Consider the following 17,628-nt stretch of genomic DNA (forward strand, 5'->3'; position numbering starts at 1 on the left):
AGGAAAAATTTGTGGAAAATTTGAGGAAAAGTATAACAAAAATAACTTTAAAAAAAGTGGTCTGCAATTTATTTATTTTTTCCTTATGTGATGTCCTTTCATTAAAACAAGCAGGTTTGATGAATATGGTACCGTACCTGATTCCTGATCACAACACCGTCTCTTACAGGTGGAAGACCCAGGCCATCCACAAGCAGGTGACAGATAGGTTGCTGTGCTCGGAGTTATGTCACGGCTGACTGGGATACAAATATTCACTCCCCAATTTAATGGATATTCACCACGGGCCACACTTGGTCTTCATCACACTGAATATCACTCTTTGCCTTTCTGAAGCCTTTAGTCCAGAACAATTGTAAAAACAGTTCCCATCCCAGAAGGAATTTCATCAGACAAAGCAAGACAAACGTGAAGTTATAGATGTATGATATTAGGGAAAAAAATGAGGATTTAACACACACACACACACACACACACACACAGGAAAGGCCTCAATGCTGAAGCCAAGGTTTAAATGTCTGGATACCTGAAGAATGATGGTGCCCCAGACAAAGAAGTGCATAGTGGGAAACCCAAGGTGATATCTAAGAAATAAGGAACTCTTTTTTAAACATCCTGAGTTTGGGTGATGATTGGCAGTTGAGTGGAAGTGGACCATGAAACGGCCATCCTAGCAGGTCTGGGGCTGGGGAGGTTTTGGTTTGGCCGGACAGTGAAGCACAGTGTTAAGTACACAGATTAGCCTAGTACCTGGAACTTAACAGCAGCTCAAAAAATGTTTGCTGTTAGAATTATTAGCATAGAATTCAGTTTTAAATACTAAATAGAGGAGGAGAAATGCACGCCAAATGGGTGGGAGGTGATGGATTGGGGGAAAAGCACGTGTGCTTGAGTGAACCCAGGTGCTGACCAACCAAGCCTATGCCTGCGTAACCATTATCCGAACATTGGCCGTTAAGGATGGATAAGAGAAGCAGGGCGAGTTCCTTTGGCAGAAGGAGAAAAATGTTAACGAACACAATTGCCAATGATCTATTTACCTCCTTAACCTCTAGGACGGAACGCGCAGCCATCAGGTGAAATCAAGCACCAGAGCAGGGAGAGGAAAACAAAGCGTGCTCAACTCCACCCGCTGCGGCGCGTTCTAAATAAATGACCGGACCCCCTTCCCCACCTCCAGAGGGTCCTCTTTCCCACCTAGCGCGTAAATCATACACCGCGGAAGTTTTGCATTAGAGAGCCCAGCAGGGGAGGACATTTTCTGCAAGTAAAGAAAGTGGAACTAGGGCAGTCCGAGGAGATTGAAAGGGCAAAACTATCACGCGAGGAAACTGTAAGTTCTGTTTAGTTTTATGACTTTGCCTACATGCCTCGGGAGCTCAATTGATCACGGCTTTCAGGACTGCTCGGGGAGGGGGAGGGGGAAGGGCGCTTTCAAAAATTCTCAAAACTCTCCTCTTGCTCCGCGCTTTCAGATGCAAATATCTCGCCCCGAGATGGATGGGCTGCGGCCCCTCCTACTTTCCCCGCTCCTCAGGCTTTTCCTGCGAAGGACTCCATCTGTACCGTTGTCAGGAGGGCGGTGGAGGAGGGGCGCGCGTGTGTGCGCGCGTGTGTGTGCGCGCGTGGCGGCGGAGCGGCTGCCTTTCCAACAGCCCTCGCTGGGTCTCCGGGAAGTGTCCAAGTCTCAGTGATTCCCCGGGCCGGCCGCGCACGCCCCTGGCTGCGGGCGCCCGCCGCCGACCACCCTCACCTGATCCGCTCCCTCCCGCCCGGGCCGGGCCCCGGTGCCCACCCTCCTTCCAGCTCTCGCCTCTCGCCCTCTCTCCGGACGCGCGCTCCCGCGGCTTCGGACCTGGTGTCCGCGCCGCCCGGGGAGGCCGGCGGGGCCGCTCCGAGCGGGCGAGGCGGAGGGCCCGGGGCGCCGGCGGCCGGGGCTGGGCCCGGCGCCCGCGCCCTGCGCCCCGCGCCCCGCGGAGAGGGCTGTGATTGGAGCAGGCGCCCGCGTCCCGGCGGCCGCAGAGGGTGCAGAACCTGCGCCGCCCGCCCGCCCCGCGCGCCGCGCTGCGCGCACTGGGGTCCCGGAGCGCCAGCCGGCGCCCGGCCGCTGAGCGCGCGTCCTTTCGGATGCAAACGCCCGGGTGGCAGGTGCCCGACGCCGCGGGGAGGGCAGCGAGGCCCCAGGTGAGTGTCTCTGGCTGCTGGGGGCTGGGGACAGCGCCGCTGGGCAGACGCGCGCCCTCGGCGTGCGCATTTGGAAGCTGGACGCAGCAGTGAGCGGAAAGCGGGTGGGGGTTCCGCGTGGAGTTTCTCTGGCGTCCCCAAGTTACTGCTCTGTGGCCGTGGGACGTTGCTCTGCCAGGCAGGACGGGCGTGCGGACCGAGCGGTGGGCGCTCGGCCCGGAGAGCTGGTGCTGGCCGACACCAGGTGCAACGCGAGTTCGGGAGTTCAGGGAAAGCACAGACTCCAAAGCTCTCCAGTCGAAGCGGTAAACACGGTCCGGACCGCTGTCCTCAAAGGGGAGCACCAGTGGCCGCTACCTCGACCTGGGATATGTGGGGGCCAAACTCCGCACTGGCTGGGCCGCCAGGCTCTGCAGCGGTCTGAGACTGGAAGGGGGTGTGCGTCTGCGTGTGCCGGAGCCCTTTACCATCCGCTCTAGACTCCTTGTGCCTGCGGTGAAGGGAGGACGCATCTAAGGGTGCTTTGCTTTTTGCTGTAATTAGTATTCTGCTGCTGCCGTGAATCTGCAGGGATCCTGCGTCCCTTCCGCCTGGCTGTTCCTTAGGGGTGCGCGGGGTAAAGGGCTGCTCTGAATGCGGGGTGGACTTCTTCGTGGTTGCACATGGCACACCGGCTGCTTGCTGGTATTCGACCTCTCAGCGTGGATCAATGAGGAAGGGCCCGTTGTCTGTAGTGGCTGCACGGTTAAGATCGTTAACCTTACGGATCTCTTAGATGTTGTCCAGGTGAGTAAGGATTGGCACTGAGTTCACCCAGCTGTGGGCAAATGGGGCCCTCTGAAGAAGGCGTCAAGGTGTCTCAGAGCTTTGGAGATCTGCAAGTAGAAGCATGAATATACTTACAACACCTTTTATTTTGCAAGAAGTAGTTCCTCTTTCTTATATCATTTATTAAGTGACAGATGTTGAAGTAGGACTCACCCTTCATAATCCCTGTCACCAGACAGGTGATCAGATCATTTTAAATGCAGAAGTACAGACACAGAACTTTGTGAGGGAAAAATAGAAAAATGTAACTGACGTGAGTGAATATATGGCTCCTGCTGAGTGACAAATATGTATTTTAAAAGTCAGAGTAACATCACAAAAACGTGTATTTTAAAAGAGTTTAGGAGCTGTAAGCAGCAGCATTTTTTTCTTTTAAGGAAAGTTTTCATCCATGTACTGCCAGCAACATGTAAATAGCTTAAAGTGTGTCTTTATGAAGACAAGTTCGTAGGAGGGGGAAGAGCTAAGGAGGAAAGTAATTGCATTGGAAGCTTTCAGTAACTCACCAACCATTACTTCTTTCCCAAAGAACTAGTTAGATTTTAGATTTACCTAAGCTCTTTTCTTGTTACCTATGTAAAGGGGAAATACATTAAGAATCCCTTTCATTATTTGCAGGGCCACTTGGAACACAGTGAAATACAATGCAAAAGAATTGAGGCAAGTAGTCAAACTGGCAGCTTGGTGGAAATCTTACTTATAGGTTAGTGTTTCATATGGAGTGGAGTGGCAAAGGCAATTAGGTAGGATCCAACGTTAATAGTCTTATCTGGTCAAGCTAGCTGAAAGTCTGTGGAAAGAAAAATAAAGGGAACAATAATCAGTAGTGCAGACCAGCACCCTGCTAAAAGCTATTAAGATCTGCAGCTTTAATAAAAGGGCATTGTGCACTTGCCACGTGACATATTATTGTAATTAAGGGCTGCAATAGGTCATGAGAATTGTTAACCATCAGCTGACAGACTCACAACTCTTAAGTCTACTTTTAGTGATTTAATAGCACAGAGCTTTCTCCTTTCTTATAAAAGAGTCATTGTAAAGCATCTATATTACTGCAGTTTACCCTTGAATTGACTCTAGATTTTTAATGTCTATTGAAAGAGAGAGAGGGTGAGGAGCATCCTGCCAGCCACCGTTGAGCTTTCCTAGACGGAAACATCATCCCACTGTGTCTTCTCAGGCATGCTGTCCTTGCTGGGCTCCTTATCATTCAGCATTTTAGGTTTTTTGGAGGGCAAAGCTGATCTAAACTTCTCAGAATGTATCCTGACATGAGGCAGTGAATACGTCTTTGTGTGCAAATACTTTTTGTCAGATCTTTTAAGAATCTCTTCCAATGTACTGAACCCATGAATTGTTGAATGTTGTGACTCTTCATGCCCGAGTGAAGATGCCCGAGATTTCAGCCTTCCTCGATTTTGTAAGGGTTTGCATTTATTGCATTAGTCATTTGTATATCACATCATGGTTTTCTCACACACACCAATTTTTATTTTTTTTATTATTATTATTATTTTTTTTTTACTTGCTTGGAAGCTTCAAAAAGCCTTAGCTTAAGTTGGGAGTTTCGGAAACTTCGAAAATAACTCACACGTGTTAGTTGATGGCAAACTGACTGTGACAGAGAAGCTTTTCTCCTTGGCATGAAGGAATCAGTTGCTTTTACATGGGGTGCTAAAGGGGAGCTGAGGACAAGGAAAGAAGCCATGTGATCAGAGTCCTGTGTGTGACCATCAGCCTCTGACGAGCTGAGCAGAGCTCGCTGTAACAAGCAGTACTCTAGTGCCTCCTCTGGGAATTTGTGGGTTCTGCAGAAAGCTACCCTTGCCAACATATGCCCCTCGTCCTTCTGCAAGACTCCTCAGTGACAAAATGATCAGTGCAAATGAATATGCAGACATCTGTCCATACATTTATTTCAGATTATGCTTCAGACTTCCATTCTGGTAGAATTTCTTTTCAGCTCTTTTGCAAAGTGTTTATTGAAACATGATGCCTTTTATTAAAGTCACCTTAAGTCATACCTTGGTCGATATAAATGCAGGGGTAAATTCACAATTAAAATTGTTACAGCTAAGATAGCTTGTACAAGTATGAAGGAACACCTTTTAAATATAATTGTATCACTTTTTTATTATGTAAATAACTCAGAAGGACTGTGCTTTGCAACTTTATTTTCTTTTTAATTGACACAGGATGCTTCTAGTTAATTACAAACTATTGTTCCTCCTTTTATTTTTTTCCATTCTTTTCACCCATGACAGAGGTTATTTGTGTGTAGTTGAAATTGACTGTTATCCACTTAGAGAAGTTTTCATTCCATGTCTGTTAACCAGATGCACACTACAAGCTATGTGATTCATTTCCAAGGCCCCTGCCTGAGTATTTAGGCCAGTTAACGGTAGGAGGTTGTGGTCTGTGGTTGTAATGTTATCTGACCCAGGCAGTTAATGGATTCGATCACAGTTTCTTTACGTGAGAAGTCACATATCACGGAGCGTTCCCAGCCTTACTCATTAAAATGTAAAAAAAATGTACCTTTTATGTACAAAAGAAGAGGGCTGTTTCAACAGTATTAAACTTACTGAAGTTAATGCTAAACTTTCAATGGTATACAGGTGAGACAAATTAAATGGTAGTATATTTCTGTAATAGAAGTTGAAGATGGCAATTTAAATCTAGAATTATTATAATGGGTGTATTAGGAACAGACCGTCATCTCAAAAGATGATAGGATTTGTAGCAACAACCAAGTAACCATACATGTATGTTCTTATATGCTAAGATAGTTTCTCGAGTTGGTACCCTATTTCTAAAACATTGAATGGGCCATTGTTCACATTTCAGCAGAAACAGTTAAGTACAGTGTTACAATATAGTAGGAACATATTTTTTGATCACCAGGTTTGTTTAGAAGGGGGGAGGGCAACTTTAAAGTTGGGTACTGCTCACTGCCCATTTTATTTGTTACATAAAGACATATAATCTTAAACAATTGATCCTTCACCCTCTTATTCTGCATTCCTGACCCTCCTGGATGAAAATTGTGATTATTTCTTATGTTGAAAATTCAAACTCATGGTCATACAATAATGTGAGGAAGATCAGCTCTTCTTGAATTTTGGAGAAGATGGTAAATTCCAAAGATAATGAATTGGAAAAAAAAAAAGATCTTCCTTATGAGAGTGAGAAATATTTAACGGGCACTTTAAATTATCCGTTGCATCCAGTCACGCTCATCCCTGTTAGGAACTCGCTGTGTGACCTTGGGCATTTCACTCGGATGCTCTAGATTTCAGTTTTGTCCTTAACAAAGCAGGAGAGACTGCCTTAGGTTTTCCAACGTCTGTTCCAGTTCAAGTATGCTATTCATCTGTGTTTCTACCACTTGAGGAATCTTCAGACAAGTGGAGCCGCAGGTTCGGGGACTTCTTTATGTGCGTTTCTCGAAAACGAACCCTCAGGAGAACCAAGCGATTAGCGTCTTCAGTACTGAAGTGACATTCACTTTATCCCATAAATTTTGCCCTTAATAACTGAGCTTGTATGTTATGGTTGGAAATAGTGTGGACACACTATTAACATGCTCCTGGTCCTGGACTGTTTTCTCTCTGTTGGGGTACTATGTGCTCATTCACAAATGGGAAGGCATTAGAATATATCTTTTTCCCTTCTTGTCTCCCAAATGTATTCAGTAGAACTACTTAAAAAACAGAGAAAAGTAACAATGAAGAAATAGCATCCTTATTACAAAACAAACTACTCTGAGTTTGTGTACAGAGATAAATCACAGTGAGGGACCCCTTTGGTGACAGGTGACAGCTGTCCTGGGGAAAGCAAGGGCAAATGAAGGTCTTTTAAAAAAGACCTTGGATGAATCAGGAGGCAGTCTTGTCATTGACTTTAAATAATACCATTTAATACCCAAGGAATATCCAGAAAAAGAACATGCTTCTTTCCCCAGACTATACAAAAGAACTAGTAAATGGAAGGTCCTTCTTAAAGCAATGGTGATATCGTCACAGTGCCCTCTAACCACTGCTGTGAAGTGGTATCATTTCCCCTTTTAAGCATGTATATTGTTCACCCTTCATAAGTATTCCTTAAAAAGATGTTGCTTGTCAGAATGTATTCAGCTTTTAGAAATGACAGTTTCCTCCCAATAGGCCAAGAGTGAGACTTTTTTTCTTTTCTTTTCATTTTATTGTTGTTCCAAAACTTTGATTTCTTGTACAGTTATGTTTTATAGGTCAGCCAGCAAACATTATGGGGGATATCAATTAGATTCTGGCATGTTTGCCAGTCATTTAGTATGGATTTTTTTTCTTTTTTTGTTGATTCTCATGGATTACTTTCTGTCAAGTACAAGGACCACCCTCAAGTGTCATCTTTTCCATTGTTTTCCTAGAAAATGCAAATTGTTGAATTTGTTTTGGTGCTATCACATTCTACCTAATTGGTAGAACTGTAGGTCTCTTTAAAAGGGAGGCACAACTATAAGACAGCACTACCAATAGATAATAAACTGTGTTAGTGTTGAAGTACACACCAAGTAGCTTTCAAAACACTTGCAGAAGACCCACTTCGGATGGAAACGCAGGACTCAAAAGCATGAGGATCTTGTTCATTTAGAGAAACTGTGATGAAATGAAATCTCGAACCCAGAAAAACCATCGGTTACTTATAGTGGACTGCAAAAACACATTCCAGTTTAAATTTAAGTACCACAAAACCCAAAGTAGTAATATGTTTTATTTTAATATCATTGATAGCCGTATTTTATACTTCAACTTATTTCTAGAAGGCCTATAGCACTGTGCCTTTTAAAGCAGTTTAGTATGTATGAATTATTTGTTAATTAGGCATGTGTTTACAACTACTCATGATTAGATACGAGTGGGAGTGGCTGAATAGCATCCATTTTATGCCACTCAGTATGTTCTTAGCTTGTTGCTTTCATTTAGATGGAACGGGCTCCAGAAGGTTTGCTTTTACTTGTGAACAGTTGTCGGTATGCTGATGCCCAAGAGGTTTTTGTTATGAAGGGATTTTTAGTCATTGGTTTTAGATCTGAACAAAACGGTTGAGTCAGAGTGTGATAGTTACTTGAACTCATTTTTAAAAGTGGTTTCCCCGAGTTTTCCAGTGGAGCAGAAAAATCCCAGACAATTTTATAATAATTTGTTTGGTAAAATAATATCAGCTATTAAGAGTAAATGAATAATAAGCCATCTACTAGGAACTACTTTTTGCCACTTAGTTGAACAGGAATAATTCAAACAAAAGGGAGCATGATAAAGTGATTTCAGGTCGAATGAGTGATGCTAATTTCGTAAATATTGCTCGACTGAATCTCACCCCTGTCTTTTTCCTTTTTGCTGCAATCCGTTTAAAATTTCTTTTGCGAGGTTTTTATTCTCTTGATTAAGGTGTGTCACGCTGATCACCGTTTTTATGTGTGTGGTGATTTTTCATGTATGTATAGTTTGAAAAAAAAATAAATGTTATAAATGTTTAAGAAGACAAGTTTTCGGTTTACAACATCAGCCAAATACACATTTTCAATCTTAAATACTTTTTTTAAATTTCAGGTTGTCAGTTCAGTAGCCACCACTAGTCTTTTAAACATCTGTGGTTGGCCCCTATGCAGTTCTTCTCGCCTCAGATATCACCTATTCCGGTTGTTTTCCTCCTCAAAGTTATAAGGAGTTATAAAGTTATCTGTAACTGTCCAGAAGTTGGCACAGATATGCAGAAGTTACCTGAATACATGCCGTACATCATCTCGCTGCACTGTCTTTTTTACTGAGCTAGTGATGGTGAACAGGTCAGCGAGCCAGATCTCCAGAAGGTCGCTCTGCGACGCTTTCCCACGGAGGACAAGATGACACACGACACACTTGGGAGCAGAGGTCTTTGCTTGTTTCTGCTGTGACTTGCCCCTGGTGGATGCTTGCATGTAAAATTCAGATAGGAGAGGAAGCAGAAGAGAGGGAGAAGACAAACAACCTTGGCAGTCTAAGAAAGAAGGGTGCAGGGTTTTGCTCTGGGGCACAGATTCGTGAGGCAATATTTAATACATTGTGTTAAAAGTCAACGATTGTGATTGATTGTGGGCTCACGTTCATTTATGTCTAAAAATGTTATTGTGTACCTTTATACATGTTAACGTATGTGGGAAGAGAGGGAGTCTGTTTGGAGAGGGTATGCGATAGGAAATCTCAAGTTCAACTTTTGGTTACTTCTGTTTGATGACCGTAGATAACGGGAGGTTTTTCATTATGGTTCAGGGCCCTTCATTTTTTTTCATGACATCCCAACACGGGACAAGCTGAGTTGGGTTGAACCACTGTACTGGGCTTTACCCTGAAAACCAGATTTGATTGAAAAGGAAGCAAGATTTGGGAGAAGACTCATAAAGAAAGGGGACAGCTGATCGGTGACCAGACAACTTTTCCCCTGTTATAGTGGGTGTACATTCCTGAGTTAGTAACTACCAGACAAATTGGTGAACTCATTAAGAAACAAACCCACTCAGAACACAATCATCCATACATAATTTCGCAGTTTTACAAGTGCGCTCTACAAAGGGTATTATGGAGGCATCTCTCTGGTTCATCAAAGAGCATTTCATTCTCCAGTAATGTACACATAGCCAGTTAAAGTATCCTGTGCGCTCTTATAGATCTTCAAGGAAGGTAAAGAACATTTGGCTCCAGAATCTGGCAAATACTTCAGGTACCGTAGAGAAATATACGTAATGGAATTGTTTTCAAAATGAGTGTGACTCATAAACATGGTAGAGGTACCAAGGAGTTTGTCTTCTGACTTAGTATATGGTTAATTTTCCATATTGAAAAATGAAGTTAATTATAATGAAAACAAACATTCCATAAATATTTTCTGAAAGCCAGTTATGTGTCTGCTTCTGTTCTAGGTATTGTGATACAAAGGCAAGACAGACATCCCTGTTTTTCAAGGTTTATTCTCAGATCAGCTGCTTTTAACACCCATGGTTTAAATACGAAAGTATAGCATTCCCAGGAATCTTTCCTTCATTAGTATCACCTCGATTACTGTAAATAACCCATGGCATGCTCTGTAACTCACTTATTTTACATGTTTTAGCTAGTTTGAGAAATCCATAATCTTGTGTTAAGGACACACAATCTTCAAGAGGCAAGAAGAGTAATTTAAACATCTTATGTTAAAATTTATGTTCAATTTCCTAACTATTCCAAATGCTTCTTTTACATTCCTATGGCTTTCTTAAATCTCTCTACTCTTGATCTTTTAAAATGTTTTTTTTTTCAGTTACAGTTGATATTCACTATTATTTTATGTCAGTTTCAGGTGTACAGCATTAGAGCTTAGACATTTGTATAATTTATATTGTGAATAAGAGTATGCACTTTCCATAGCTTAGAAAAAGCCCACAAAAACAATTCTATATAATTGTCAAAAGCAGAAATGTAAGACCTGCGAAAAACAGACGATAGGATAATTTCGTTCAGCAACTCTTTTGCGAATGTGGAAAATTAATCCCAGAAGGATACAAGGTCCTCCAGAAATAGTGGCGGTTTTAGGACAGACGCCAGTGTTCCTGTCCCCCTCCACGTGTCTTGTCTCCCTTGTCAGTGAACATCCTGAGTGAGCTGAAATAAATTTCTCCAATTCTGATGCCAATCTTTGACTTACAAAAATTACAAGGGACATGCCTTTAGGAAAAAAGGCATTATGTTCTTTTTTAAAAAAGTACTTTGTGTGATTGTTTGTATCCATCTAGATTTTTTGGTTCATAATCCATATAGTTCTCTGGCACTGAGTAGAACTATCAAGAATGTTTCCATTCAGTGTAAGAGTTTCCTAAAACATTTTACTATAGATCACATTAAAATGACAACTAACGTCACTTCACAAACGAATGTTAACTAATATCAACTTAAAAGATATTATCAAGATAATAATCACTCCAACAGCTATTGTTTTAACGCTTCTACTTGTGGCAGCCCCTATCCTTAGCTTTTCATGATTTGCTTATTTAAGCCTATGAAGTAAATACCATTATTCTCATTTTCGTTGTGTAAGGGAGAGGCTTGGGGCTTTATCTCTGCAACATACCTTCTTAGAACTGAAATAACTTGTGCAGGATTGCATAGCCCAGACATAACAGACTCAGAATTGAGTCTTTGTCTGACGCCGATGCCCAGTCTTGACTCGTGTTGAGTTAGAACTCCCCGAATTTTGAATTCTAAAAGTTCATCTGCCTGTTAGTTGTTAAGAAGCTAGATGCATTTTCACACTGAAACAATGTTATCAAATTCACTTAATCCACAAAGTAGCCTAAATAATATAATTTAGCGACATGACATTTTTAAAAATTGTGTGTCAGGGATCCAAGTATTTGTCTTTGTTTTTATGAGAAAATTCATTCTCTCCCGAGGAAGGAGAGAGTGAAACTAGAAATGATTTTGGCCTCGGGTTTCACCTGCCAGTCTCAGTTTTGTCACCAAAGCTATAACCCCACCCACCTGTCCCCAGGAACCTGGTTTGCCACCAGTAGGAAGGGAGCTACGTGAGTGATCATACCTGTCACCATGGTGACAGCTGGTCCTACTACAGGCCACTCACCATGAGGACCCCGCTGTGATTCCTGGCTGGTCAGCGACAATCCCGTACACGAGTGCACCATTGTCTAAGCACCTACTTACCTTCTTTAACTCCAGGTAGCCTATCACTCCATTGGGTGGGTTAACTCAGACCTCCCTACAATGGACTTTCAATCTCATGGAGGGGCCTATAGTAGGATATCAATGGACATGACCCCAAATTACTTCTTGTTTATAATTCTAAGTCTAGAACAATTAGCCCCCTCCCGCCCCCCCAGGGTGATTTCTCAATGGACCAAATTCAGTTTTGCTCCTTAGATGCGAGATCCGGATTTTGGACAGAGTGTCCAATGCACAGACTGCAGTTAATATGCTCCAATAGTTTACCCATTTTGGTGCTTCTCAGAATACATCAAGTAGCGATACAGCCAAGTATTCTGCAGTGTCCTCTGGAATTTCAAAACTTTATAGAAATATTTGTAATATGAATATGTTCATTTGAATAGAGCTTGAAGTCAGTGCAACCTGTTTCTTCCGGCTGTGTGGGCTATTTATTTTAACATATTAAATGTCACCTTTCCTCTACAATATATGGCATTTTCCATAAGCAATTTGACTGTCAGAAATCATCTGAGTAACAGACATTCCTGTTATAGGAGGGACAGGTAAAATGATGGAAAAGCTTCTAATACAGTGTATTGTCTGCTTTGATAGGGAGCTATCTTTTGGCTGCATGTTCTTAAAACTGTACTTTTCTCCTCTCCCTCAAAAAACAAACAACAACTATAAGACAAAAAAACAAACATTCATCCTTCACCTTAGTTATCCTAGTGTTGATTTATTTATAGGTAGTCAAATTAATTCATAAGCCACAGTGCATCATAGTAATTTAAGTGAGCAGTTTGTCATAAATTCTCATTCCTCTGTGTTTTGGGGTGTTTATAAGTTTGTTTTATAACTGATTTTATATCTGTTGCATTATCATAATTCTGTAACTAAAATAGACATTGGAAAAAAGGTTTTTTCCTGTGCTGCTGAAGCACCACGTGGGCGCACACCAACAGAGAACGGGGCTCACACATACAGTTGAGTTTCCTCACCCTCTGATGGCCAGTATGATCCAATTCCATAAATGTTTGCTGGGAAGGCCCCACTATGCATAAGCGTGCCGGGAAGTGTTCGGGAAATATCTATGGAGTTGAAAATAACTGCAGCATAATTGCATAACCCAACTTGCTACACAGCGTCCATGACAATACATGCGAAGGATGGAAATGCCTGAGCTTTTCATCTGATCACAATCGAATCAGAACACATCAAAACAGCTGGTGTTCTGTGACTCAGACTCAATCCACCAGTGTTGAAGCACCTCATACTTCTTTCTCTTTACAGTTTCACAGAAGTGATTTAAACCAGTGTTATGGCCTTCTTTTTTTTTTTTTTTTTTGGTTCAATCACTGTTTTGAGCTCCTTTGCTTTCATGTTCTAATACCAAGGAGTGAAACTGACTAATATAAAACAATGAAATAAATACAAATAAAAGCAAGCATTAAAATAATTTTTAACCAATGTTGCTCCATTTATGTTCAATAAACCATATGCTCAAATAGAATGTCCTAGAAGAAACACAGACTTTTAAGGTTCTATTATGGAATGAGAGTAATTCTCCATAAGCAGTATTTACGCATCTTCCATATATGGCAATGGTTATTGCACATTTCTATCTAAGTTAATCATTTTTGTTTTAATAATTGTACAAATAACAGTATCTTGGGAAAATCAATCTGAAGTTAGCAAATGAAAGTTAAAAGTTATGTGTTTTGGTTTTTGACACTAGTTCTTCTCTTTGTTCTGATAGGAACCTCTTACACCATTCTTTGGCGAACGCTGTTCAGCAGTGGTGACCTCTTCCAATCGAATACTCTACAAATTATTATCTCTGGACTCCCAGCTGACACCCTGCCGGAGGCAAGAGCTGCTAAGCCAACTGGAACTGTGCCTCTTCTGTTGTCAAGGTTTTTTTCTTGCAGAGGAAAAAGAAAGAAAAAAAAAAAGATGAAGTTGGGCAAAGTGGAGTTCTGCCATTTTCTGCAGCTAATTGCTCTTTTCCTGTGTTTTTCTGGGATGAGTCAAGCAGAACTCTCAAGGTCAAGATCCAAACCCTATTTCCAATCGGGGAGGTCCCGGACCAAGCGCAGCTGGGTGTGGAACCAGTTCTTTGTGCTGGAGGAGTACATGGGCTCAGACCCCCTCTATGTAGGAAAGGTAGGGCATTTCGCCTTTCCAAGGTCACAAACGAGTATCGTGAATGTCTGTGGTTGGATGGAGAACTGCAAGTTTTTGCTTTGGGGTGGAAAACATGAAACTCTCACTCCTGTAAATAGTTTCTGAAGTTTTTGGCATTGGTTAGCCACTCTGAAATTATAATACAAGTATTGTCCATAAAACTGAAGCATCACTTAAGGAGTGATGCTTTATTCCTAAAAATAGATAAGGGTGCTACAGATGCCTAGTTTATCATGATTGTGGCATGCCAGTAAAGCTATCATTTCCAAAAATTAGAGCAGGGATATTCACTAATCCATTAAGAGTAGTGGATTCTTATAGTCAGGTGACTTTTTAGTTTCTTTTGGGGGTGCTATGTAAATGGTGTCCATACTAATTTTATGCTTACCTATCCTTTCCTGATTGTTGCAGTTGAAAAACTGCAAAATGAAATTATTGAGCTTATTGCCTCTAAATTATGAGCAATTCAAACCTACTTTTCCCAGCAGTGGTTGCATTTTGATGGATTTTTTTTTTTTTTTTTTAATTTGCTTTCTAAAAATTTCTTTTTGGTTAAAAATGAATGTAAACAGAAGTCAGTTAGAAGTGATATCATACCACTGGTGAGCAGTGTGTGTACATTGGTTTGGTGGCCAAATGATAGCCAAAGTGAGCCTTTTTGTTTTCCAAAGCTTCTTTCTGTTTGAACATTTGGGCAGGATTTTTCACGTGAGCACCTTCTGAACTGAAGGGCACATCAGGATAATGTGGTTTTCCCCCGAGTATCCTCATATCATGGCTCCAGTCCCTCGTCTACTGTAGGTTTGATATTTTCATATTTGTAAAGATTTCCTGAATTTCTCAGTTTGGTGATGAGCACTGGTGAATGTTTTGTAAATAGAGTGCATTGGCAAGAAATCGATACATCTGCATTTTTACTTTTTTTGGCTTTGTCAGTTTTGTGTGTCTATTCCTGATAAAACTGTTGAATTTATCCATGAGTGACTTTTCAACTTTGAAATGATCAAGGGAGAATCTTTGCTATTTATTGGACGGGTTACGTTTACATTTGAACACACCTTAAGGGTGAAAAACTCTATTTTTGTTGATGGGTGCCTGCATATCAAGGTAATGTTTATTATTTTAATTTAATGCCTGTATAATGTACAAATACTTACAGACATTCATTGCAAACAAAAGGATGTGTTAATAAGTTCATGGTTTCTAGGAATGTGGATTAGGACTTTTTTTTTTAGTCCAGAGTCAACCTTTTTCTGCACTAAGAAAAGATATGTAAGTACACAAGTGTTTGCATATAAATTTTTCATAGCCATTCTACTTTTATAAATAGTACTGTCATATGTACTGTTCATGTACGAAATTTCTCATTTTCTTTTAAACAAAGTAAGAGCAGTAACCATTATGCAATGTGAGCGACTAAGAATCTAGAGCTTAATTGTATTCATTTTTTAGTGAACATTTAACAAATTCATCAATCTTTTTTAAATGCACAGATCTATGATGTTGTACTAATTCAGAAAGAGTCAGGAGTTATTAGGTAAAATCTCGCTTTTGTGAGAATGTAAAATTTTTTAAAGACAACTAAAATATTCATATTAATTTGGTTTTAAATGGAGTTGCCGGAGTGAAGTTGACATTTTGCGATAAATGTAATTTAAAACATTTGAAAATAGTCTTTTTTTAAATTTAACAGTCTTCCCATAATTCAGAATGTTTATATGCAACTAATCCCGATGAGTCCATTTAAAGTTATGAAAATGCATGTCCCTAAGGTTACTTCAATTCCAAAAGCGTATGAAGCCACTGGGAAATGCTGTTATTTTTCTAACAGAGATTGTGTGGGTCCTGATTAGGTAACAAGAAGTGTTTTGTGCTTACCTTTTAATTAATCGGGAGCAATCACGTGGCAGATTTTATATGACAGGAAACAAGTTTGTGTTTGTGTCTAGCATGATGTTTACTTGGAATTCAGTATAGATGCTCATGGTAGAATGTTTAGGATGGAAGAGGGTTAAAAAAACAATCTTAAATGACTAACATACAGAACAAAGGCAGTAAAATAACTTGAGATGGAGAGAGAATTTATAGACAAGAGAGACAAATGAAAGGCCTTGCTGGAACGATTTGGATTTGCTCAGGGAAAGTGGCAGAGAACTGGAGCACTTTGGATTGTCTGCATGAGATATCAAAATGAGTCTGTCAGGGTTGGTGGGCTGAATAAACAGAGGTACGAGAACACATTTGACCTTGGTACATTCATGTGGGTAGGTGGAATGGATATATTTTCATTTTTGCTAAGTCGAGGGAGGTAGGAACTATGACCAGGAGTTTTTATAAAATAGGGATGAAAAATTTGAGATGAAGATGTGAAAGGATGGATAGGCAGGTAATCAATCATGGGAAGAAAGAAGGAAGCTAATCGGTGCTTTTCACAGACATATTTAACCTGTACTAGTTAGATGGCCACACTTGTAGTCTTGCTGACAAAATCTGGCTACTTAGGTAATTTGGAAAATACAAATGATGACTTTGATGAACTTGATGGCTTAATTTGATCACATAATGGATAAGTACAGTGTGTGTCAGGTTGACTTCAGTTTTATTGCAACCACTTCCTACTAGTTGTATAACTTTGGGCAAGTTGCTTCCTCGTCTGTAAAATGGGAATGATGCTCTCTACAACTCAACTCTCTTGCTGGGAGTAAATAAGGTCAAAATATTTGGAACATACATTCAATTAATCTAGACATTACGATGTGTATCTACTTCACTATATATTATAAATGAACTAAGTTATGGATAATCTTGTATTTTGTCTCAAATGTTGTATTTGTGATCCTGCAGAAGAAAGCAGGCATTAGTGTATGAACTAAGTAGTATTGAAACTTATGGCAATTAATCAGAGGAATGGTCTGTGGTTTATGTGCTTAGAAATACATCATGTCTTTATATTTGTTTATGATTAGACTTATGGCAAAATAGTTTGTGGGTGAATGATTCAATCCTTAAACACAGGGCTGTCAAATATCAGATAAATCATGTCTGTAAATTGTTTTAGACCTTTGAATTTGGAGACCGTGGTCATGGCTGGTGGGCAACAAGATAGCTTAAATGACTGTACAGTAAATAAAATTTGGTCCTTAAAACACTGAAGATAATGAAGTCACAAGATGACTTGTGACTTTATTTAGCCAATTCACTGGGTTTGTTTAACATGGTAACCCAAGACCAATGTAGGACAGTCTTTGAAGGGGGGCAGGGGTGATTCTAGAACCCTCACCAAGAGACATCCAGGGCACAGAGTTCCTGGGCTGTGTTCAAATCTGACCTTTATCATTAGGATCCCACCTTCTCTTGTGCTGTGGGTTGCTAAGCTGCTGACTCTAAAGGTATAGGCTTAAGGAAAGAGTCATTAGATCTTCCTCTGCTGGAGTTTTTTAACTGAGGTATAGTTGACATCTAACATTAGTTTTCGGTATACAATATAATGATTCAGTATCTGTATATATTGCAAAATGATCACCACGATAAGTCTAGTTAACATTCATCACCACACATAGTTATAAACAATAATTTTTCTCATGGTGAGAACCACTCGCTTAGCCACTTGGAATCCTGCCATACAATGTGACTAACTGTATAGTCACTGCGCTGCGTGGGGTTCTGTGTTAAAGAATGACTGTGTGCCTCTCCTTAGGAGTGTTTCTTAATCACCATCAGG

General features: G+C 40.8%; 1 protein-coding gene across 3 annotated transcripts in view; it reads left to right on the forward strand.

Moving 5' to 3' along the window:
- The first annotated feature begins 1,049 nt into the window (after positions 1 to 1,049).
- Positions 1,050 to 17,628, forward strand: part of CDH7 (cadherin 7) — a 128,912-nt gene continuing 112,333 nt past the window's right edge. The window contains exons 1-2 of one of the 3 annotated variants that reach the window (XM_019729337.3): positions 1,050 to 1,333; positions 13,480 to 13,886. In XM_019729337.3, the coding sequence (XP_019584896.1) occupies positions 13,677 to 13,886 (210 nt within the window). In that variant the 5' untranslated portion in view covers positions 1,050 to 1,333; positions 13,480 to 13,676. Of the gene's footprint in view, positions 1,334 to 2,293; positions 2,971 to 13,479; positions 13,887 to 17,628 lie in introns of those variants that run through there. The other 2 variants (XM_074339865.2, XM_074339864.2) reach the window with 2 other exon arrangements.

The sequence above is a fragment of the Rhinolophus sinicus genome, chromosome 4 (genome assembly GCF_057876585.1).
Source record: "Rhinolophus sinicus isolate RSI-liver-muscle chromosome 4, RSI-T2T, whole genome shotgun sequence".
NCBI lineage: Eukaryota > Metazoa > Chordata > Mammalia > Chiroptera > Rhinolophidae > Rhinolophus > Rhinolophus sinicus.